The sequence below is a fragment of the Eschscholzia californica genome, unplaced genomic scaffold, assembly GCF_041429995.1.
Source record: "Eschscholzia californica isolate CP2 unplaced genomic scaffold, dmEscCali1.0.p SCAF_6, whole genome shotgun sequence".
Classification (NCBI taxonomy): Eukaryota; Viridiplantae; Streptophyta; class Magnoliopsida; order Ranunculales; family Papaveraceae; genus Eschscholzia; species Eschscholzia californica.
The window spans coordinates 44,529,900-44,554,695 of NW_028238483.1; the positions used below are offsets into that span (position 1 = coordinate 44,529,900).

The 24,796-nt window shown below is 35.4% G+C and overlaps 3 protein-coding genes across 7 annotated transcripts; 1 reads left to right on the forward strand and 2 right to left on the reverse strand.

Annotated features, from left to right (window-relative positions):
- Nucleotides 1-360: 360 nt before the first annotated feature.
- LOC147535504 (MYB-like transcription factor ETC3) lies at nt 361-3,476 on the reverse strand. Its single transcript, XM_086648083.1, has 4 exons — nt 3,331-3,476; nt 1,216-1,722; nt 956-1,043; nt 361-749 (listed from the first exon to the last, which is right to left on the reverse strand). The coding sequence occupies exons 2-4, from the start codon at nt 1,277-1,279 to the stop codon at nt 614-616; spliced, it is 288 nt and encodes a 95-aa protein (XP_086504209.1). The 5' UTR covers nt 1,280-1,722; nt 3,331-3,476; the 3' UTR covers nt 361-613.
- A 13,460-nt stretch (nt 3,477-16,936) lies between these two features.
- LOC147535505 (bidirectional sugar transporter SWEET3-like) lies at nt 16,937-19,311 on the forward strand. Of its 2 annotated transcripts, none has more exons than XM_086647639.1 (6): nt 16,937-17,124; nt 17,269-17,305; nt 17,403-17,625; nt 17,992-18,153; nt 18,699-18,818; nt 18,894-19,311. In XM_086647639.1, the coding sequence occupies exons 1-6, from the start codon at nt 17,088-17,090 to the stop codon at nt 19,125-19,127; spliced, it is 813 nt and encodes a 270-aa protein (XP_086503765.1). In that variant the 5' UTR covers nt 16,937-17,087; the 3' UTR covers nt 19,128-19,311. The 2 variants fall into 2 exon arrangements, with proteins under 2 accessions (XP_086503765.1, XP_086503766.1); XM_086647640.1 differs by having other exon boundaries at nt 16,988-17,124; nt 18,933-19,311.
- LOC147535506 (Glycosyl hydrolase superfamily protein) lies at nt 19,282-22,877 on the reverse strand. 4 transcript variants are annotated; one of them, XM_086647636.1, is made up of 8 exons: nt 22,345-22,877; nt 22,192-22,265; nt 21,648-21,728; nt 21,462-21,546; nt 20,725-20,822; nt 20,387-20,474; nt 19,926-20,280; nt 19,282-19,799 (listed from the first exon to the last, which is right to left on the reverse strand). In XM_086647636.1, the coding sequence occupies exons 1-8, from the start codon at nt 22,615-22,617 to the stop codon at nt 19,543-19,545; spliced, it is 1,311 nt and encodes a 436-aa protein (XP_086503762.1). In that variant the 5' UTR covers nt 22,618-22,877; the 3' UTR covers nt 19,282-19,542. The 4 variants fall into 4 exon arrangements, with proteins under 4 accessions (XP_086503762.1, XP_086503761.1, XP_086503764.1 ...); XM_086647635.1 differs by having other exon boundaries at nt 19,282-19,802; XM_086647638.1 differs by having other exon boundaries at nt 22,511-22,635.
- Between the last annotated feature and the right edge of the window lie 1,919 nt (nt 22,878-24,796).

A 24,796-nucleotide genomic window follows, 5' to 3' on the forward strand; every position in this document is an offset into this window, starting at 1 on the left:
CAGTTGATTTTGACGGTAGTAGGTTTTTGATTTGTAGTCTCACTCTTAACTTTGTTATTGAACAATCCTGCTACTCTACCCAAAAATTTGGGCGAAAAGCAAGCCAAAATTCAAGTTATATCCAAGTATCTTGGAGGGGTTCAGGTCGTCTACTTGGGATTTCGGTGCAGGCAAAGTCTTGTTTTAAGCTGCTATAAAAGCAAAGGGACCGACCTCATCCACACCCCTCAGGCCAGAAAGAAAGTAGTGACATAATTTCCATGGAATGCTCACTAATTGACTAAAATAATATATGGATGCCATTGAAAATCACCAAAATGGAAAATCTACAATAATAAGAAATTGATTGTCCAAACCACGGAAGGCGAAAAAAAAAAAAAAAAGTATATTAGTGACACAACAAAGGAAAATACATGCATATTATTTGAGAGAGAATTCTAAATCAACGGTCGAAATTCGCTCAGTGATTTAGGACTAAAATCAAGAGAAAGTTGATATAAATCAACTGCACCCATTGATTTGAGATTCTCTCCCAACTCTTGCCTTAAAGATTTTACATAACTAGATCATTTTCTAAAAAAGAAAGGTGAATGTTAGGAGTAATATAAAATCCTTAGGGTTTCCTTGTTTTGCTGGTGGAGCTTTTCTTTCGTCTCCCAGTTGTGAATCCTTCGTGGTGTCTCATTATCCAAAATCTTTCTATTTCTTCGGGTTTTCTATCGGGTAACCGACCCGCTATTAGACCCCACCTGAAAAATGCACACTCAATATTAATTAATTAGTAGTATTCCATTAACAAACTAGCTAGTGATGTAGACATGTAGTCATACTTGAATACTTAATTTTCAAGAGTAAAATTGACAACTAAAATTAACTAGTACTCAGTATAAAATTACATAAACAAATGAATCAACCAAATGGCATGAATTTATATTGAGTAGGTAAATTAATTTACCGATCACCAACAAGTTTATGCATACGGTAGATAAGATCTTCTTCCTCCTCACTCATCTTTATCTCTTCCCATTCCACACTACTCACTTCTGCGCGCACCATATATATGTTCCATAATCAAACCCCAAATCACATAATATAAACCCCTTAATATAACTTTCAACATAAAAGAAAGGAACCCCATAAACATAAAAGATATAAACCCCGCTGGGTATAGGATTAAAAAAGAAGGTAATAGGTAGAATTAGATTAGGTTATTACCTTCACATTCGTAATTAGTAGTACTAGTAGTGCTTTTAGGTTGTTTTCGACGTGGTTTATCCATACTAGATAGTTTTGTACATATAGCAGTTAATTTCTTCGAGCAGTAATTCAATTGAACAGTAATAGCTATAGTTAGAGAACAGAGATAGAGGTGCTAGCCTAGCCTAGTGAGAATGTTAAGAGAAAAAAAGGAAACTACATCTGCATGGTAGTGGGAATATGAAGAGAGAGAGAAATGAATAATTAAGGTGAGTTTTAAGCAAGCAGGTAGAGTTGGAATTAGTAGTAGTAGTAGTAGTAGTAGTAGTAGGAGAAGGAAATGAAAGAATTGAAAACTGGAAGGATAGGTGTGACTTAATGAACAACCGCTAGTTACATATCTAATTACAAAATGGATGGAAAATGTTTGTTTGACAAGTAGTTGTCTTCCTCGTCCATACATTCATCAATGCTAATTTTACCCTAACCTACCTACCCAAACATTTCTTCTCTCTCTCTCTCTCGCTATATATATAAAAGAAAATATATCAAACAGTCCCACAGAACACAAAGAGATTTACGTAATTCGGTTGACGATGAAACTTATTCCGTATCAACCAACGGCGAGATGATTCCCAATATGAACGAAGAACAAGTTCCTAAGGGTTACAAGATATCTATATGGTTTCAATTTATATAGACCATTGAAACCTTAATCCCACCGCTTCTCTCTTTCTAAAACTGAAATGTACATGGATACCCCTAACATTAATAATCACCTTAAACAAAAATTCAGCCTTGCTCACAATAAGGTCAGTTCTGCTTCTGAGATCAGCTCTGCTAAACGGATTCAAAATTTAGCATCGGGCTCTCAGAACAAGTTCGCAGATTGCAAACCGGGTTAGATATTGATTTAAATTCAATTCTGTTGTTTCTCTGGTTATCAAATCGATAAGTCGATTTCTGTCTTGGCTTGATTTAGACAGAGTTTCCTTTCTCTAACTTATAGAGAAATAAATAATTACAGAATAATGATATATCAATATTCCTTCTTTCTAAATATGTAGTCGAGGCGAGAATAGATTCTCTTTCCTTAAGACATTTTACACCCCCGTAACAGTACCAAACGTTAGGGTGAATGCCTTCGGGATACAACGACTAACCTTTCAGAATTTTAAGATGGTACTTCTATATTCTGAAAGCGGACGAACCTTTGTCAGTATTATGAGCTCTTTGACTAATGCGGATGATCTTCTAGATGCTTCGGAAATTCAAATTTCACTCGAGACTTCTTTCTTCCTTTTCTAGATATTCTAGTCTATCCAGAACCTCTAGAAAATACTTCTTTAATTAGATATTCTAGGCTAACCAGAACCTCTAATTGTTAGAAGGGAAGAGAAGAAGAGAATGAATTGAATTGATGAAAAATGAAGTGAGTTTGGGTGGTATTTATAGGAATTGAATAGGTATAAACTTTTGGGACACATCTCTAGAGTTTTGGGGACAAAACTCTTGGTTTTTAGGGACACAACCCTTTGAGAAGGGTTGGTTATATAACTGGGATTTTCGGCCAGCATTTAGACCGTTGGATTTGCCTTGATAGCTCGGGTGTAACAGCAGCCGTTAGATGGCTTGATCTGTACCGATTTTATCCCACGCGCTAGCCACGTGTCCGTCAACGGTGGGATCTCGCAGATTCCCGCTTCTGTCCTGACGCGGAAAGAACGCGGATCGTTCGATCTTCGCGGAATCCCGCGGACAGAACGCCAGCCGTCCAGATGCGGATGCGCGTGCGTTGCTTGAATGGTCCCTACTTTAACTTGTCCTCTTTGACGATTTAGTACCTATTTCAACCGATCTTCGTTCAAACTTTAACCTTGAATTTCTCATTCATCCGGAATCGGATTTGAGTGATTCTTGGCTCTAAATTGTAGAGCTCGACGAGACGAACGCAATGGCGCGTTCCGTTTCTGAGTTTGACGAGTCGGCTCGAGCCAAAATAGGCTCCGATTCCAACAAATTCTTTCTAATATGTTGATTAGTAATAAGTTCAAATTTTCATCTTTATAACATAAGATCTGAGTTAATTATTTTACTATGGATATGTTCAACTGCATATTGTCTTATTTGAACATGCATTAACTCTCTCTCTCTCTCTCTCTCTTCTCTCTTAAAAGTTAAATTTTAGTTGGAGATGGATGGCATTGGGTAGCTTTTTTTTTTTTTGATGAAAAGGCATTGGGTAGAGCTTCCAACACTTGAAATTGTAACTCACATTCTTCTTCCTCTTTCTTTTGAATTACAAGGTGGCATGGCATGTCTTTACAAGTACGCCCATGTGAAGAAGTGGGTCTACCGAATTAGACCAGTCCAACATGATCCACCACTCCTCACATAAAATGTTATCCACACTGACCTACTTGCGGTTTCTATCTAGCTAGCGACTCTTTTCTGGCAAGAATTTATAGTAGTCCCACACCAAAAGAAATACCCTCACTAACTTTAAAAAAAAAAATGTATCCAAGTAGTTCAGGGACTACGCATGACTGATTAAGTGTATAAAAATGCTATTTGACTCAACAAATAGTACAACAATATTACTTTTTGGGTCCTAGCTATAATGAAGTGGTATCAACTAGCTAGTAGAAGAGAAAGTCCAGTAATGTTAGAGTATACTAGTGGTGTAAGCTTAGTGTGAGAAAGATAAATAACTAAGGAAGAAGAAGGTGTTACAGAAGTGTAATAATATGCTTATAAGAGTAGTTGGCCGAGGTGCCTATAGACTAAATAACAACCTAACTAACTCATAACTAATTCAGTTAGTTAGGTTGTTACGAACAGTTTCTCTCTCTCTCTCTCTATAACTAAATGAGTGAAGAACTATATAAATCGATTAGCTTGTAATAATCAAATCAATCTAGTTTTCTAAAGAGATTAATAAAATCTTCATCTTCTCTGATTTCTATCATGGTATCAGAGCCTTGATTTTTTTTTCGATCTTCTTCTTCATTCGATCTTCTTCTTCATCGAACTTTCTTAGAAATCAAAGAAATCTTCATCTACTCCTGTTGTGATTCAATTACCTCTTAATTCTGTAACTCCTATTAGTTCTGCTGAGTCTTCACAACCTGATCTATCTCCACAACTTAGCACAACCTCAGCACCAACAGCTGCTGCACCATCTCATAGGATGACTACAAGGTTAAGAAATGGAATTTCTAAACCAAAGTTTGTTCCTGATTATGTTTCTCATCTTTCTGTGAGACATCCTATCTCTCAGACTTATCTCACACTATTACAACATCATAAGGAACCTTCTACTTACAAAGAAGCTTCTCAAGACCCAAATTGGGTAAAAGCAATGGAAGAAGAATTCTCAGCTCTTAAGAAAAATAACACTTGGTCACTTGTGCCTTTCAATCCTTCAATGAATCTTCTAGGATGTAAGTGGGTATTCAAAGTTAAATACAACTCCAATGGGTCTGTAGAGAGGTTTAAAGCTTGATTGGTTGCTAAGGGTTATCATCAGAAAGATGGGTTAGATTACTCAGAGACTTTTAGCCCAGTGGTAAAAGCAGCTACTATTAGAATAGTTCTCAACTTAGCTGTCTCTAATGGTTGGTCTATTCAACAATTAGATGTGTCTAATGCCTTTTTGCATGGGCTACTCCAAGAGAATGTTTATATGACACAACCTCAGGGGTTCATTGATGCTTCTAATCCATCCTATGTTTGTCACTTACATAAAAGTCTCTATGGGCTGAAACAAGCTCCTAGAGCCTGGTTTCAGAGATTTGGCACCTTTCTCCTATCACTTGGTTTTGTCAAGAGTGCTCATGATCATTCAATGTTTATTCAGCATTCAAAAGATGATATTCTAGTGTTATTATTGTATGTGGATGACATCATCTTGACAGGAAGTAGCTCTTCACTACTGAAATCACTAATTACTACTCTGAGCAAGGAGTTTGCCATGAAGGACTTGGGTTCCCTTCATTTTTTCTTAGGCATTGAGGTTACCAAGGATGAGTCCTGTGCACTGTTTCTCACTCAAAAGAAGTATGCTCTTGGATTATTAGAGAAAGCTGATCTTCTGGACTCGAAACCTAGCTGCACACCTGTTTCTATTAACAGACTATCTAAGAATGATGGTGAACTTATCTCTGATCCATCCTTTTATAGAAGCATCATAGGAGGTCTTCAATACTTAACTATGACAAGGCCTGATCTAGCATATGCTGTCAACTATGCATCACAATTTATGCAATCCCCAAGATCAACTCATCTTCAATTACTTAAGAAGATTCTAAGATATGTGAAAGGGACAATCAACTGTGGGATTACCATTACACCAGGAGATATTTCGAAATTGAGAGGTTACTCTGACTCGGATTGGGCTGGATGCCCAGACTCCAGGAGGTCTACAAGTGGTGTATGTGTGGTTCTTGGAAATTCTTTGGTGAATTGGAGCTCAAAGAAGCAACCAACTGTTGCCAAGTCTTCTACAGAGGCTGAATATAAGGCCCTCTCTTCCACTGCTGCTGAATTGTTATGGGTATCTTATTTGTTAACTGAGCTTCATCATCCAATTACTTCTCCTATGGTTTTATATTGTGATAATCTAGGTGATGAGACATGAAGATGTCTCATTTGAATCTCTTAATTTGGGCTAGTTAGTCTATTTCGAGCAGTTACTCTCATGAATTACTTGTTTCTCTTTTCCAGGTATCTTTTACGGAGTTCGGTGCGAAAAATTGCTAAAATCGAGAGAAAGACAGGTCCATGGGCATTTTGGTTATTTTGTAACTGTGATAATCTGGTTATTTAGTCAACCTTGGGGCTCGAATGAAATTTAGAGTCCAAGACGAACCCAACGGCGAAAGCAGAAGTCAGATCGGAGTCCGGACGACAAAGTTAGACCAGGTCAAAGTAGAGGTCAAGATTAGTTGACTAACGATGAATATGGAGCATTCAGCCAGAGACATGTGGCGCGAATCCAGAGGGAGAGGTGACTATTTCGGTATACTGGTGGGTTTAGCGGGGTGGTACTTGGCATTTTTCAGGGACTTTTGATCCCGTACATCCGAGGACAAATTATAACCAAGGACCCAGGCGCGCCTCTAAGAGATCAAACGGTTGCTGTTGTTCTAGCGTATAAAGCTTCATCCCAGCGCGCGCTGCATCTCTTTTCGTCTGGTCGTGATGCACTGAATCAACCCCTTAACAGCCAACGCCTTATCCACGCTGATTAATTCCAATATTGAGGTTATTCCTTTTCAAAATCTTAAATTTAGGAATGTTGTTTCTCTTTCCATGTTATCTTCTCAACTATATTGGCAAGAAGATATAATACACAGCAAAGAACCGAGATGATTATGGGAAGATTTCTTCATCAACAGAGAACGTGATTTGGAGATTGAGATGGATGGCCGAAGATCTTTTCGAAAAATGGAAGGAATAACAGAGAGAGATTTGGAAAGTGATATTTCTCTTAAAAACAAACCAAGACAGAGATGGAAGGAGATATAAACGAGTGATTGAAGAAGAAAATAGATTCTAAAGAGATGAAATCAGTAGAGAGAGATATGGTTCGGTTGGGATAGAAGATTAAATCAGAGAGAAGATATTCTCTCTCTAGAAATTCAAGCATGACAGTGAGAGAGAGAGCTTGAAAGAGAAAGAATCAAAGAGGAAGAGAAGGCAAGTTTTATTTCTAGAGAGAGAAACGAATGAGGAACCAGGATTCGATTGACAGAAAGATACAATAGTAATGGAGATTTGTAAAATATATTTTAGAGAGAGATCTAAAGGAAAGATTACAACCGACCATTAGAGTATAAAACCACCAAGCTTCATCAACTGTTGGATCATCTCATCTTTGGGGAGATCCTCCCTTAAGCTAAAACAGAATACATTCAATAGAGGGAGAACCAGAGCATCATCATCTTCTTATCTTTCTTTTCTTTGTATTTCTTTTTGTGAGAGAAAGTAAAAACAAAATAGAAAAGAGAGAGAGAGAGATTTTGTTAGAGAAACAACTTTTAGAGTGAGAAAGAGAGAAAACAGAGTACAGAGAGAGAATTGTAAGAGAGGTGTTGTGTTCATAATCAAAGATTCATCATCATATTTCTTTATCTTCTTCTACAAATACTTTAGTTTGGAGATTATTGTTTGTAGAGAAAAACAGAGAATCAAGTAGTACTATTTTCTTCTTTCTTTATCTTATATAAGCTCAGAAATTATAGAGAAGAACAGAGAGAGAAATTAGTTGAGAGAAATAGAGAAAGAAACCTGGTGGAGAAGAAGACCACGTTTGGTTAATAAGTTTTGCTGGAAAATAATTTTCCATTGACGCTGGAAAATTATTTTCTCCAAGGGAGCGTTTGGCTGCCATAGGAAAATCAGTGAGAAAGTTTTGTTGTTCTTCCCTTTTCCTCTCTTATTTGTCATATTTGTTTCGATCTCGTATTATGATTAGCTAACATTCTATCTAGGGTTGATGATGAAACCAAATCTTGATCTTTTAAGCATATTCTTGATTGACTAATTCTTTTGATTGAACGATAAAGTTTAATTTGTTTTTAATTTGTTAAATCGTTTATCTTTTCACTATCTATACTTTTAGATTTGATGCATCGTGCTTATGTTAAATCATTTGACGGTTCATACTTATTAATTGATAGATAGTAGTTAAGAAATATATTTTTCAAAAGAAGACAAATACCATTTTATGATCTAAAAACCGATTTTATCGAAAACATCTTCCGAAATTCGGATAGTTTATTATCCAGAATTTTGAGTTATAGAAAAAAATAACTAGTTAGTTAACTATGTGTAATAAAGGTGATTTTATGTGGTGGAATCCTAAACTCTAGACTCCTCTCCCCATTTGAGTTCATTTTCATTCCCGTAATTTTATTTTAATATTTTATTTATTTTATTTTAAAAACCAAAACCAAATCATTTTACAATCTTATTACTTCCTAATTTTAGAATAGTTTAACTAGTCTCTGAGGAACGAACCGGTCTTACCGGAAATTATTACAACTTGACACCCGTGCACTTGCGGGTGTAGACCTATTTAGGAAACTTTTTAGGCCCATCACTAGGAGCCAAGAATATTGCTGCTAATCCTATCTGTCACGCGAGGACAAAATACATAGAAGTGGATTATCACTTTGTGAGGGATCTGGTAGCTTCTGGTTCTCTTCAAATTCAGCATATTCCTACTCAAGAACAACCTGCTGATTTGCTTACAAAAGGTCTGCCTAAAGATTTGTTTCTTACTCTAAGGGACAAGTTAATGGTTCTTCTCGACTCATCAACTTGAGGGGGGATGTTAGAGTATACTAGTGGTGTAAGCTTAGTGTGAGAAAGATAAATAACTAAGGAAGAAGAAGGTGTTACAGAAGTGTAATAATATGCTTATAAGAGTAGTTGGCCGAGGTGCCTATAGACTAAATAACAACCTAACTAACTCATAACTAATTCAGTTAGTTAGGTTGTTACGAACAGTTTCCCTCTCTCTCTCTATAACTAAATGAGTGAAGAACTATATAAATCGATTAGCTTGTAATAATCAAATCAATCTAGTTTTCTAAAGAGATTAATAAAATCTTCATCTTCTCTGATTTCTATCAAGTAAACATTTTACTATTATCTAGCAAAATTAAAGTCGATGGCTTAAGATTCTGATCACAAAATAAATATTGAAATACTTTAAGTACTACTAGTTAACAGGCATGCAATGATGCAAAATCAGGACCATTTGCAGAATACAACACGCAATTAATTAAAATAAATACATATAGACAGACAAACTAATAAAGGTAACATACAAATGAAGGAAAATTGTAGATAGATGTAATTCATCATTATTGTATTGGGTTAATTTGAATGTCTTTAACATACTAACTAGTAGTAGAGTTATTTACTGTAATTTTTTTCTATTGATAATGTTATTTTACATATTTATGATGAATACAGTGAGTGGGGTTTCATAATGATATGGGGCATGCAAGTGGGAAGGGAGATCACTTGATATGATGGTGACTATATATGCTTAACTGGGATTTTAATTTTGTCCCCTGCTTAATCGACCTACCAACCCTAGTACCCTACTGTGCTAACTGGGAAGAAGGGAGATCACAACTTCATCCTGACCGCCTCGAATGACTCTAGTAGTCCTTAGCTGTTTAAAAATCATAAAGTCAAAAAAAAAAAAAAAAAAAAGGGAGAATTTGACATACACCCCCACTATTATATGAATATTAGGACTACACCCCCACTTTTTGAAAACTTTTGATATACACCCCCACCTGGACGGAAACCGTCAACTCAGAGTTAAGTTGGGTGTGTGTGAAACACACGCGCCAACCATGACGATTTTACCCTTTTGTAGATGTTGAAATATTTTGAGCGATTTTGACATACACCCCCACTATTATATGAATTTTTGGACTACACCCCCATTTTTTTGAAAAAATAAAATTTTTCAATTTGCCCTCCAACGATCGTCTTTTACCTTTTCTCTTATAAACTTATTTATCTTAGACAAGCTAAAAGGTCAAAGCGAAAGAACTTATTTATCTTATATGTCAAATAAGATAAATAAGTTCCTCCTATATAAGATAAATAAGTTCTTTCGCTTGATATCCCAAATAGTTCCTCCCATCTTTTCTATAGTTTGATATCTCAAATAGTTCTTTCGCTTTGACCTTTTAGCTTGTCTAAGATAAATAAATTTATAAGACAAAAGGTAAAAGATGATCGTTGGAGGGCAAATTGAAAATTTTTGATTTTTTCAAAAAATGGGGGTGTAGTCCAAAAATTCATATAATAGTGGGGATGTATGTCAAAATCACTCAAAATATTTCAACAACTACAAAAGGGTAAAATCGTCATGGTTGGCGCGTGTGTTTCGCACACACCCAACTTAACTCTGAGTTGACGGTTTCCGTCCAAGTGGGGGTGTATATCAAAAGTTTTGAAAAAGTGGGGGTGTAGTCCTAATATTCATATAATAGTGGGGGCGTATGTCAAATTCTCCCAAAAAAAAAGGATAACTCAAACTTAACAAGATAAATCAAACAAAACATATATAACCTGATTACTCTTAACACAAGTTTTGAGTTCATCGCTTCCAACCTAAACATATTTTAATCAAAATCTAAAACCAGAGTATGCTCGAACTCTCAATCAAGATCGTCCATATACCTGGTTGACATATATACTAATTAAAGAATTATAAATGTATGGTCAATGTATAGATGCTAGGAAGGTAACTAAATAAGCATATCCATAAAACAAAAAACCCAGCGCTTTTGGGAAAGCTAAATAGTTTCCGGGGTGTGAAATTTTAAAGGGAATATTTAGAATTTTAGAAATTTTCTGGGGAAATAAATTTTAAGGGGAAATAAGAAAAAACACTCCACCTCACCTCACTCTCTCTCCACCTCTCTCTCTTCTCCCACAAGGTGCCGGCCGGGAAATTTTCCGGCCGGCGACCATTAATAAAAAAAAAAGTATTTTCACTTTATCTCCCTCCTCTCTCTCTCTAAAAAACTTTTTTTTTTCTCTTCTTCTTCTCTCTCTCTAGAACAAATCTAGAGAGAGGCTGTTGAAGGTCCTGTTCGGGACCTTCAACAGGTCCTCTCTCTCTAGATTTGTTCTAGAGAGAGAAGAAGCAAAAAAAAAAATGAAAAAGTTTTTTGGAGAGAGAGAGAGGAGGGAGAGAGAGTGATTTTTTTTTTTAATGATCGCCGGCCGGAAAATTTTCCGGCCGGCGACCTGTCGGAGAAGAGAGAGTGGTGGGGAGAGAGAAGATGAGGTGGAGAGAGAGAGAGCTGAGGTGGAGAAGCTATTTTGCTTTGAATTTTTTGATGAAAGGCCCAAATTTTGGGCCCAAATACAAAAAAAAACCCAACAAGGATTAATATCCCACCCAAAACCCAATAATCAACTAATAACTCATATCAAACCCAAATACACATCCCTATGCTCCATCCCTTCCCAACTTGTATCTCTAAGACCTAATGACTTCTTCTAATCCCTCTTTTGCCCTCCCATATATATCCAACTACTCCCTCCCTTTACAAACCAAAATTTCTCTCTCCAAAATATCTCTCTTCCTCTCATAATCTGGGTTTACTTTCTCTCTCTACCTCCCAACACCAAACCCTCTTTTCTCTCTTCTCACCCGAACCTCACCGGCCATCTCTTCATTCTATTCCACCTTCATTCATCATCTTCTTCTCTGTAGACTATAGAAGCCGACATAAACTTCATCTATTCCACCTTCATTCATCATCTTCAATCTATTCCACCTTCATTCATTCATCATCTTCTTCTCTAAAAAACCGAGACCGAGAGAGATAACCCTTTTCACGTTTTCGTGGTTCAGTCATCACCTTCATTCATCATCTTCTTTAATGGAGGTTAAAAAAAACTTCAAATCTTGTTTTAGGGTGTTTTCATGGTGTTTTCATGGTGTTTTCATAGTTTGTAGAGAGTTAAATATATAGATTTGTAGATCTACTTATTTGAAGCTCCATTAGTGAGGTTGTTCTTGGTTTTAGGGTATTTTCATGGTGTTTTCTTTGTTGTTCCGTACAGATTTGTTAATATTAGCAACCACTTCTCGTTTTGTAAGCAACACTTTACAGTTTGTCTAAACATTTTACGGGATGTGTTAACACTATTCCGTACAGTTATGTTAACAGTAGCAACTGGTTCTCGTTTTATTAAAAACACTTTACAATTTGTATTAACATTTTAAAGGATGTGTGAACATTTTGAAAAATGTTCACCACAATTTTGTATTAAAGATGTTCAGATCAGTCTAACGTTTTCTAAGCATTTTAAGCAGTGTCCAAACATTTGTTAAATTGCAAAGCAGAATTCATTGTTTTCACATTATCTACAATGCTAGAACACTGTCAACAATGCGAGATCATTTTACAAATTGTCTGGACACTACCAATAATGCGAAAACATTATTCTTAATGCTAGACCACAATCAATAATGAGAGTACATTTCAAAAATCTGATGCCACTGTTTTCCCCAAATTTTATCTTTTTTCACAGAATCTTATGTTATTTCGTATGCATTCTTAAACATTATGCAAAATGTTTAGGAATGCATCTTGCCTTGGTCTGTGATTCAATCACCTTTAATATTTTTTGCCTTTTTTTTACTAGGCCCTGCAGTTGTTGTCTCTTCACTAGCCCTCTTTCTAGAGCTAGCTCTTTGTACAGCCTATTGTCTTGCTGCCGCTGCTTCTCTTTTTTAAATGTTTTGCACAAAATGTTTCTACACAACCCAAAATGTCAAAAACATATCAATTTTTACTCATTAATAACCACAAAATCCATCAACACCCCACCAAATGTTAAAACATAAACCAAATTGTCTGCCACATTGACCAATAACATCACTGTAATAATCAAGTAAAATTCCCAAAAATCATAAACAAAGTACTAAATGTCTCAACATAACCCCAATTTCTTGAACACAACCCAAATTGTTAAAACAACCCATTCATTTCATCAACATTCTAGAGAACAAAAACTGGACTACAAATGGTTCCAAATTGTCCCTTGCTACCTTGTGAACTGCAATTTTTCTTCTTTTGCTCCTTTGACTCTATACGTTGAGCCTCCACCATCTGCTCTTTCGATTTGGATGTCGCAGATCGATGCTTCAAACACACAGTAATAGATATGTTAGATCATTCAGCAAAATGTTCCAACACGACTATAAATGCTACAACACTGTAAGCTGATGCCAATGGTTTTCAGAACTTTTCACAAAACCCTAGGAATAAGAGTAGGAATAAGTGAAGCAACATTTTACAGAATGACAACACACAAGCAATTATGCCAAAACAGTATACGAAATGCGAGACCACAAACAATACTGAGAAGACAAACTCCAAAATGTCTCGAAATTATGTAAAATGCTTAAAAATGGTTTGAAATATTTATAGAATATTTAAAGTAGTTTTCTTCTTAAAACAAAGAAGAAATTGAAAAGAATTTGGGGCAAAAATAGTTTTCTTCTTCTGCTCCCTAGCCTCTGTTGGTTGAGCCTCCACCATTGGCTCTCTCGTTTTTTATGTATACGATCGATGCTTCACACAAACAGTAACAGATATGTCAGGGCATTCAACAAAATGTTCAACACTACACTGAATACTACATCACTATAAGTAATGGCAAATCATTTTGGAATGTGTCTACACAATAAGCCTAGGCCAATGGTCTACACAATAATGACAGTTCACTAATTGAAGCAACATTTTACAGAATGACAACACACGAACAAATATGCCAAACAATTTTAAGAAATGTGAGAGCACAAACATTAATTACAGAACATTGTCAAAGATGTGTATACAATAACATACCTTAGCCTGTTTAGGAATAGCAACTTTCTTGCCTTTTTTGCTAGGCCCAGCAGATGATGGCTCTTCACTAGCTCTCTTTCTAGGGCTAGCCCTCACTAGAGTCTGTTGTCTTTTTTCAGGACCATCTCATTTCTTTGTTGCAGCTTTAACCATCTTTGTAATCTGCAAAATTTGTTATGTTTTGTATTAGACACCCACATGTTTCAAACAAACACAAAATGTATGTACACAACCAAAATGTCTAAACATATACTAATTTCGTTTACACAACCATGAATGTTAAAACAAACCATTCATTTCATCAACAAAGACAAACACCCATAAATCCAAAACAAATGACTAAATTCCTCCACAGAAACCTAACTTTCGTATCACACCCCTAAATGTTAAAACAACCCTAACCTAGAAACTTGATGAAGACTCATAAACACCCAAATGACCTTTCTGTGAAGATGCATGCTTCCGAAATCACAAACAACTATCAAAATGTCTAAACATAATCCAACATTTCTTCAACACAACCTAGAATGATAAAACAAATCATTCACTTCATCAACAAAGACAGACCCCCAAAAATCGAAGACAAAGTACTAAATGTCTCCACAGAAACCTAACTTTCGGATCACAACCCTAAATGTTAAAACAAACCTAACCTAGAAGCTTGATGAAGAACCATAAACACCCAAATGCTTCCGAAATCACAAAACAACAACCAAAATGTTTTATCACAAACTGTAGAGCAACTTAACCCTAAAACTTTTTTGAAAAACAACCCAAAATGTTTTATCACAAACTATAGATCAGACTACTGAACTTCAAATAATAAACCCTAATTGTTTGAAAACACCCCCAAATTTTCGAACACCCCTAAAACTGTACCAACAACCAAAGATCTGAAACAAGAAACCTCGAAAATGTTCTAACAATCCTAATAATTACCAACAACAGAGAGAGGATCAAGAGTTAGAGGAAGAACAGAGACGTACCTGTGTTTGAAAGAAAGCGAAGTAGAGAGAGAAGCACAAGATTCGTTGAAAGAGAGCGAAATAGAGAGATAAATTAGTAGATCAAGTTGCTTAAATAGCTTTTCTAGAGAGAGAGAATCGCCGGTAACGTTTCGATTCTAGGGGTTAATGGCCGAAATCGTTTCGCTTGAAAAAGAGATAGAGAGAGAGAGACGGAGAGGCAACTTTGAATGAATGAAGAGAGGAATCGTTTGATCGAGATAGAGAGGAGAGATAGAGAGAAATCGTTTGAATGAAGAGAGAGAGATGGAGTGGGTTTGTGTCTAATCAAGAAGGATGTGAATGAAGAGAGAGAGCGCGGTGACCGAGAGAGAAAGAGAGAGGCTGGTCAGTCTCGGGTCAAATCAAGTCAGGGAGGGGAAGAGGGGAGGCTGTTTGGGCGGGAAATGAGTGAGGGATAAGAGAGGGAACAATTTCTTTTGGAGGGATAGAGAGGTAATCTAACATTTTGGGTTTTTTTTGAAATATAATTCCCTATTGGGTTGGATTTCCTATTTGGACTCCTTTTTTGGGCCTTAGATTTATCCTCTCTTTTGCTTTCCCCCTAAATAAAATATTCAAACAAAATTGACCAATTTTTGACCAAGTCTTCACACCCCGGAAACTATTTTGCTTTCCCCAAAACGCTGGCCAATAAAAATACTGTTAATATATACTATAATTAGAACATTCGTGTAGAAGCATCATGAGATATAAGCAGCATGAAGCATCCGAAATTAGATATTGTGTTGATTATGCATAATAAATTGTTGACACCTAATAGAGTTAACAAAAGGTGGTGGAATAGGAATCCAGCCCTAGAAAATGAAAAAAAAAAATCCATTTTAATTACCACCTTTGGCTTGATAATTGATTCTTCTTTACCACGACCCTACTCTTTTTGTAATAAGCTACCAAACCAACACTTTTCCACGTTAAGGTTTTTGTTACGATCTTTGACTTACAAGAATGACCAGATTAGGGTTTGCATTTTGTTTTCAATTTAACTAAGTTCTGCATTCTCTCTTTTATATGGACTATAAGAGTCATTACAATGCATTGATATATCTTGAAGAGACAATACAAAGATACATCAAGATTCATGAAAATGAATAAACAATATAACAACATGATTTTTAAGACAGACTATGCCTTTAGAGGTCATTTATCAGCTCTTAAAGGTCATTCTAATAGGCCCATCTAATCTAGATTTACTTTATTTATATCCAAGTTCAGCAAAATTTAGATTTGCACTTCTACTGAGACCTCCGGTACACCAAGTGGTGGTGGACATGTGTGCATTCTCATGTGAACCTTTGTCTCTAAAATTGGGTGTTCTTCATTTTCTTCACACTTAACCTCAATAAAGAATATCTACCAGCTCACTTCATTCGTGTGCATTCTCATGTGAACCTTTGTCTCTAATACTGATTTCATTTCAATTATGGATCACTCACTATTGATCTACAATTAGACTTTGAGACTTGGAAATATATTTTATTCCAATGTTTATCTATTTGTGTATAATATTCCGTAGAAGAGAATAAACGATAACAATATTTTATTCCAAAGCCATTTAAAGATCCGCTTGAGTTGATAAAAATGAATATTAGTGGAATTCTAGTAACAAGTTCCACTCACTTGACAAACCCTAATTGAGAATAACAAATCATATCCTTCCTATATCTTTTCTCTCTTGCCGGTTACGTGTTCAAACCTAATATATTTGTCCTTATTTAGGGTGTTTCTTTTCATCTTTAGACTTGTGTCCTCTATTAATTTTATACCGATTATATTTCGTACTTAATATGATGTGTCTCGTCTTTTTAATACGATTCAGATTTACTTTATAAAAAGAAGAAGAGAAAATGTGTTTCCTCTGTCAAATACCTATACATATATATATATATATATATATATATATATATATATATATATGTTCAACAAATATGTATAATTGGGCCTGGATGGCTAACAAAAATTAGAAATAGATGGCCTCGACAATAGTAGTACTAGTTTGCTAAAATTAATCTAGCTAGTTGGGTCTTTTATGTGTGTGGTTTTTAACCTAGCTAGCTTAGCTAGTTTGTAGGGTAATAAGTAAGTTGTAAGTGATGAAAAAGCATGAAAGCTGAGTTTGAAACCAACTCTTTAATGAGGATAGCATAATGCATGACACCTTCTATATTAATTAGTGGTAACCATTAACTTATAATACACACTAAATGATCCTTTCTTAATCATTTAATTTCCTCCACAAGATTAATAAGACAAATCTCTCTCTCTCTATCTTCTATTCCTAGGGTTGCTTTCCTTAAAAAATTCTTTGTACTACACAATGAACTAACTACACTTATATATGTAATTCAGGTGTTGAACAACAGAGAGAGTAATAAATTTGGTTCTTAATTTCAAGGTATACATTCTAGTAGTAGTAGTAGTAGTAGTAGTAGTGACCTTATAATTTGTGGCCATAAAGATGGAAGTTTCCTTGCACTTGATTATTGGAATAATGGGTATGTATACCTTTAATCTTTTTTGTTTTGCAAAATATTTACATCTTTATTATTTTCTATGTTATATTGAAAGTTCAAAATCAAAATAATAAGATATGATTATTTTTTTTATCTAATCTTAATTCTTGTATATATAATTTGCAGGAAATGCAGCTTCATTATTTCTTTATGCAGCACCAATGTAATTAAACTAAATAGTACTTTGTAATTAAACTAGCTAGTTAGATTGTTAAATTCATCCTAATCATATGGATTAATTATCAAATAAATGCATGCAGATTAACATTTAAAAGGGTGATTAAGAAGAAAAGCACAGAGGAGTTTTCATGTGTTCCATACATTGTTGCCTTACTAAACTGTTTAGTTTATACATGGTATGGATTGCCAGTAGTAAGCAACAAATGGGAGAATCTCCCTCTTGTCACCATTAATGGAATTGGAATTCTTCTTGAGCTCTCTTTCATCTTCATATACTTGTGCTTTGCTTCACCAAAAACCAAGGCTAGTAATTTCCTACTATTTCTTCATTTTAATGCATGCATGCATGGTTTTGTTTTTTTTTTGTTTTTTACTTTTTCATCCTAGTTTAATTTCGAGCTTAAATGTTGCATATGCCTCCTTCACTCAGAAACTCTCTTTCAAATTTTGCCTATGAGACACTTATAGGGCGGCGTCTTTAAAACTCCCCAATTATCTGGGGATCATTTGTACAAATATGTTTCATAACAATCATTAAACATGTATTTAATTACATAACAATCGTTAGATTAGAGAAAATCAGCACAAATATGTTACTATTTCTGAAAATGACATGTCGAAGTTTAGTTTTGTTTGTTCTTAGAGAAATAAATAATATTTTGGATGCAGAAGATGGTTGGTTTGATGTTGTTACAAGTGATGATGGCATTTAGCATCACTGCAATTGCTTCTGCATTAGCATTAAAAGATCACCGGCACCGGAAGATGTTAGTTGGGATTATTGGACTTGTTGCCTCCGTTTCTATGTACGCGTCTCCATTAATCATTGTGGTGGGTGCTCTTTTATCTTCTACGTTCTACTACTAATTACGGACGATAACAAAAAAAAAATCTCATTCCTGCTTTTGGTCGAGTTCTTTTAACCACAAACTATTGAGATATTTATCTACTTCCTGAAGTAGAGGGACTGAAAACCTAATTCGGGATCACATTCCTAGGAATATACAGTATGTTTACCTTAATCATTAGATAGAACTCTTGTCATATACTATATGTCATAGGACCCCGAATTGGCCTACTCACAGGCCCGTCCCTGATTATAACGTACCCTCAGAGCAACCCTTAAACTAAACTTTGATCTCTTTTTATTCCTTGTCTTCAAACCTTATTATAAATTCTACGAAATAAACTTTGTTCTCTTTTTATTCCTAATCTTCAAACCTCTTTATAAATTCTACGGCATAAACCTTATATAAAAAGAAAGAGAGGATTGTTAGGTCTGAAAGTAGTAGTAGTAGTTACGGTTTTGTGGATCATAGCAAGCTTTCATAAATATGTATTTAACTCATCTCCGCTAAATGTTCATATAAGTGCAGAGACAAGTGATAAAGACAAAAAGCGTAGAATTCATGCCTTTCAACTTGTCCTTTTTCTCTTTTCTTGCATGTTCTTTGTGGATGGCGTACGGGTTAATTGGGCACGATCTTCTCATCGCGGTGCGTGATAATAAACATACTAAACTCTAAATTTACATCATTTTATAGTGAATTTTCAAAATTCTGTTTTGGCAGGCTCCTAATATAGTCAGTTGCCCTCTTGGGGTACTTCAGCTTGTGCTATATGGCATGTATAGGAGGAACAAATGGAATAGTACAAAAGAAGAACCAAACAAGGAAATTGTTGGGATAGAGAAAATCAAACCCCCCTCTGAAGAACCAAATACTGATTTAGAGAAGAATGGAGAGATAAACAAATTTCCATATCAAGTACCTGTAAAATGCAGCTGTGTTTATTATGGCAATTGAAAGAACAATTAACGCCACTTAAAGAGTGTCTTGAGATGTAATTTCCAGTAAATGTGTTGTTTTTAGATTGTATAGACTTCAATAACAACACTATAATAAGTGTGGGGTTAGAGAGAAATTTGCCATCTCTGCAGGAAGAAAATCAACAAAGTAATTTGAAAGAACAAAAAATCAATTCTTAAAACAACTATTCCTGTTTTCCTTTCTCATCCAAACAGTGGGAAGTCACCAACCCGCTGAGCTCGAATACCCACACTTCCCCTAATAGACCAGATAATATTGAGACAGAGTGCCGATTACAACTAACAACCTAAAAGGAGGTGGTAGTACATCAAAAGAGCAACAGTTCTATCTGTCTAATAAGAATTTCAGATACAAGCTTCTGCTAGTGATCATTTGATTTTTTTCAAGAGAACTAAAGAAGATCAAAGAAATAATCCAAACCTTGACCAATTTCCCAAATCGAAATACCAGTTCCCCATGAACGAGCTTCCTCTAACCGTAATGAGATTGACATCAACGATGGGTAGAACACGGCATGCTTCGTTCCTCCATTATCTGAATAAACAAACATATGCTCCTCACTCTTCTCCTCCCACTGCAATTCAGGTCTCTGTTTCTCCAACAAAGACAGGTAATTTCCACCTGTGATTGCTCCGCCACCCGAACCTGCTGCTGCAAATTCAGAAGCTTTCTCTTCTTAAACAAGGATGGAATTCAAGTACTCAATTTAACAAATAAACAAAACACTGGGATACTGGCAATATAAATAGGTGTTTAGTTACAATCACCACATACCTTTTGAGAGCACAAAATCGTTCCCATAGAAGTTGATCCCAAGGAATATCTTGCGGGATAGGATCTGTGCTTTATCACCCGTATTGCTAAGGAGTAATTGTAGAGTCAATTTGATCCACTTCATGGGCGCATTGGGTCCAGGGTTTTGAGGACTAGAGAAATCATAGGTCATAAGGGAGAAACCATCAACGAAATCACCCAAGACCTGAAGGTCTTCTGGCCCAAAATCATGGGCTTGGAGATTCATCGAACGAGGTGGACCAATCACAAAAACCAGCTGTAGATGATTCTCACGCTTACTTTCGGAGCTAGCTGCGTGTAAAGCTTGCCCTAATTGTTTGACAAATTGCAGTGCCTGTGCTCTTACAAATAAAGAGTCCATATTATTGATGTATGATTAATATACATCTATTCTAAAGTTATAACAATAGCTGTTATTCATATTTAGAATTTGCACTCACCTTATTCCGCATTTTATGATCGTTCAAGACTCCATATGCTGCCCACCTTGACCATGATTCTAGCACAATCCCGTCATATTGCATCTCCCTACACATTACAAGGTAATTGGGCTGAAAACTTGCAATATAGCCTAGGAGATGAAGACTTCTATGGTTCTTTCTATTGTTAAGACGTGTGAATATTTAAAAAAATAATAGTAACCGATGGACTGGATGGGGGATCAAATTAGGGTTAAAAGCAAACATTTGGAGGGATTTCGGCACGTGGTCTGTCCACTTTACATTGCCAAGATAACTGAAAACTGCAAAAAACTACAAGTCGAGGTAGAAATAACTACTTGCATTCTGCTAGTATAAGATTAATTGCTTCCTCCTGTTTCTTCTTCTTTCTTAGCAGTTCATTTGGAAATGCTTCTAGGACAATCCTGGGTAACACCTATTAAGCAATACCACACATAATAGTATAATACCATTACTAAGAAATATAATATGATAAAATGCCATGTAACAAACATAAGCGCAACTAAGAGTAGATGAGTGAGAGAGGAATCATACTAGGAAAGAAATACGAAGAGTTAGTTAAACGTAGACAGACCAATTAAGAGACCAACAAAATGGGCCGGAGAAGAATGTGGGTTCGAAATCTACAAAGTTTATTTTTTGGGTATTAATTATCCTATCACACTACTCCTAGCAAGAGACTTAAAGTGCTTTCCCACTACAAACTCGAAGCATATGATCAAACAAGTCACGTTCTTTTGAAGATATTAACTTATAAGAATCAATTCCAAAAGTGTCATAGAAACTATAGGGAGACACGTTCAATAGCCCCATTACCAACAAAAATAAACAAATTATTTTCATAAAATACTAAAAAACAACTAATCAATCTCCTTAGATGTTATATTAGGTGCAGGTGGTGCTATGTATTGTGAGAAGTCACCATTTCGATACCTAAAAACTTGTTTGATTCTGATCCATTACTTATAATCTTACATTAATTTGTTTTCTAACCAACCAAACTATAAAATGCAATTTAAATAACCTGTGTTATGTAATAACTTAGTATATATACCAGAGCCATCCCATTTTTTCTAAGATCTGAAATCCATCCTAAATCAGCATTATGACGTCCCTCCAATACTAAGCGTGAAGCATCACTGGAAAAGAAATACAAAACCAATAAACTTATGATTCAAACAAGAAAAAAAAAATACTTAGCACTTACATATTCTTAAGCAGTGAAAGTAAAACATAGTACCTCTTCAGATCATACCAAACTGGGGATAAATGGGTGAATTTAGAGTTGTATGTCTTAGCCATTTCATAGCCTTTCGAATTCCTGACAAGTACATACTAGTCAGAGTGACTTCACAAACTTATGACTTCCTAATACTAATAGATCTCAACCGTCTTTCTTTACTGCATCGGCAAACCAAGTTTGTAGAATTGAAATACACATGCCAAATAATGTTGTCCCAAAATATGGTTCAATAGCATTGATCATCAAGTTTTAAAACAAGATAATTAATATTTACTACTTGGTATATATTATGTAAAAAGCCCCAAAACTTTAGCAGTTATCGACAAGTTTTTGACACAAACACAACGTGTACGGGTTTTGTTCCTGACAAAATCTCCCCAATACACTTGCCAAGGCTTGAGCACACACCTATAGCCCAAGACGAATAAATGGTAAATTTTACATCAATTTTATATAAATGTACACAGATAAATAAAGAAATATATATATCCGTTAAATATTTGATGACCGACGGTGAGTGACTCAGTTGGAGTAACATTACCAAGGAGTTATGTACGCCAGTATAGGATCCGTATAGTGTCGACGAGACGTATTTTTCGAAACCCTAGAATTTTCCTGTAACAATTCACATAAAAAAATGAAAATATTTTTTTGAGTAAATAAAAAAGAGAAATGAAGGGAATTATAAACTTACAGAGAGGATTTCTTGGTAATTAGTGTCAGGTTTAACTAGACCTCGTTCGTATACGGAGGAGAGGACTACGGTATTGATCGTATTTGGGTTGTATTTCATACGGTATACAATGAGTGATGACATTATTGGAACGAAGATGAAAAAGATGATGATCGAGGAAGTGAACCTGCGGTTTTGGTGGTGGTGGTGGTGGAGGGAATGAGTGGCTCCACCGATTTGTTTACTTTGAACTGTATGACCGACTCGGTCTCGCCGATCTCGCTTCTTAGCCATTCCGATTGACTTGATCGCGAGAGTGGGAGGGGAAAAGGTTCTTCTTCTTGGCAAGGAAAGTACACAACGAATAGGTTTATTTCCTAAATTGCCCCTAATTTATGACCAACTTCTCGCCTAACCTCCTAGTTTATCGAAAATACCTAAATGACCCGTTTCTTTACCGTTACTGTCAATAGGCCGTTAAAGTCAAAAATTTTATTCCAAAATTATACTTGTTTTAATTCTTTCACGTCAAATCTACTTCTCTATCTCTCATCATCTCTTTCTCTTTCTTACTCCTATATTTTATCTCTCTAGAACTTCACCATAAAACTTCACCAGCAGGTAATTCAGGGATTGAAACGAGGGTACTTCATACTAGTAACATATGCGAGTATTCTAAAACATGACAAGTGATTTGTGTTTGATCAATGTATTTTAGAACTGTTCATACCAATAGCAAGTGATTTCCTAGGGAAAGCAGTGGTATGAGTCAGTTAGAGTTTCAATAACATCGAAAAATTTAAGATGAGGTTCAATTGGGGTTAAAAGAGATCTAGATAAGGAAGACCATAACGAAGATGAGTGACGAATGTATTTATTACATTAACTCTCTTTCTCTCTCTAAAACTCTATTTTTCTCTCTTTTGGGACTAGATTAGGCCGGGAATTTTCAAGTTTCAATTACTATCTATTGTTTCTCATCGCGATTACCTCTTTTTAGTCTTCTGATTTTCGAAATGACCTCCTTCTCCTATTTGGTAACCGGTGAAGATTGAAAATTATGAAGATTTTTTTCTAGTACAGATCTGTTCTTTAAACTTAATGGCATCTCCTTCTATCTTGTTTTAGATTTTTATATGTGATTTGTGTCTATCTATGTGATTTGTGTTTGATTAATTAAGTGTTGATCAAGTGAATTTCTTGGTTAAGAATCGTAGATATGTGATCAAGTATTTATTGGTTTGAAATTAGTAAAACTTTGGAGATTAATACTTCTACTCTACCTCAACTGCTATGAGTTTGCTTGACATGACCCTGGAAGCTACACTTTCATCAATTATATATGTAGAACAATTGATGAATAACCATAAAAAAATGATCTAATAAGTCAGAAAGATTAAGAAATAGAACGACCTGGTTTGAAGAAACCAGTCTCTTCTGGTTGCAAACGAGACAGGATCTGATTTCTTCAAACAAACCAGAATCGTCTAGTCTGCAAACCAGATCTCGTCTGGTAAGGGCTTCGAAGGAGCTTAACGGAAGAGAATAAGATTTTTTATTCTTCTTATCTGGGATTTGGAACGACTTAAGATTAAAAGGAATTTGAGCTTTGATTTGATCGTCGAAGTGAGGAAGGGGAAGAACAACACCCTAGAATTCCTAACCATTCGAGCTTTGACTTGATCGTTAAAGTGAGGAAGGGGAAGAACAGAACCCTACAATTTCTAGCCATTGTTGAGAGATGAATTTGCAGGGGTATTTTTGGGATATAATAAATATAGAATTACCTCGACAGTAATTAGATATATTAATTTAAACATGAACCATAATAACACATATTATTGTAACAGTTTCTAGTTATTTAGAAAAGTTTAAGTGTTTTTTAGTCATTACGCAAAATATTTTGATTCAGTTAGTCATTTCTTATAACACATTATGTATCAACAATGTTTCTTCCAAAACAAAAAGGGACTGAAAACCCATTTTCTGAGAAGGTTTGGCTCTAAACCTTTTTTTGAACTTTATTTTGGATTTAAAACCCATGGACACATCTTCTTACCACCAAATAGACCAAATAGGTGGTAAAATGGATTTCCTACTCCCACTCTAAACTTTCCCTCTCTCTCTCTCTCTTACCTCTACCTTAACTCTCAGTCCCTCTCTCTCGTACAGTTTCACTCTCTAAACCTCTTTCTCACGTTAGGAGCACCATCTAACTTACTTTCACACAAATCCCCCCAGAGTTATCAGCCTTTGTTCTCTTCGATTTTACCGTGTTTTCTCGGTTGCTTATGGCCATTGATCAACTACTTATTTGCCTAAAAAATTGAAACCCATTAATCCCAAGCTCACAAAATTATAAATCGAAATAGATAACCAGAAAATCTCCAACTAACTTAGATGCAGGTGGAACTTCTCGGTCACTGGAATTAGACGCACTAGATTATAGTTATTATAAGACCCACCACACTAA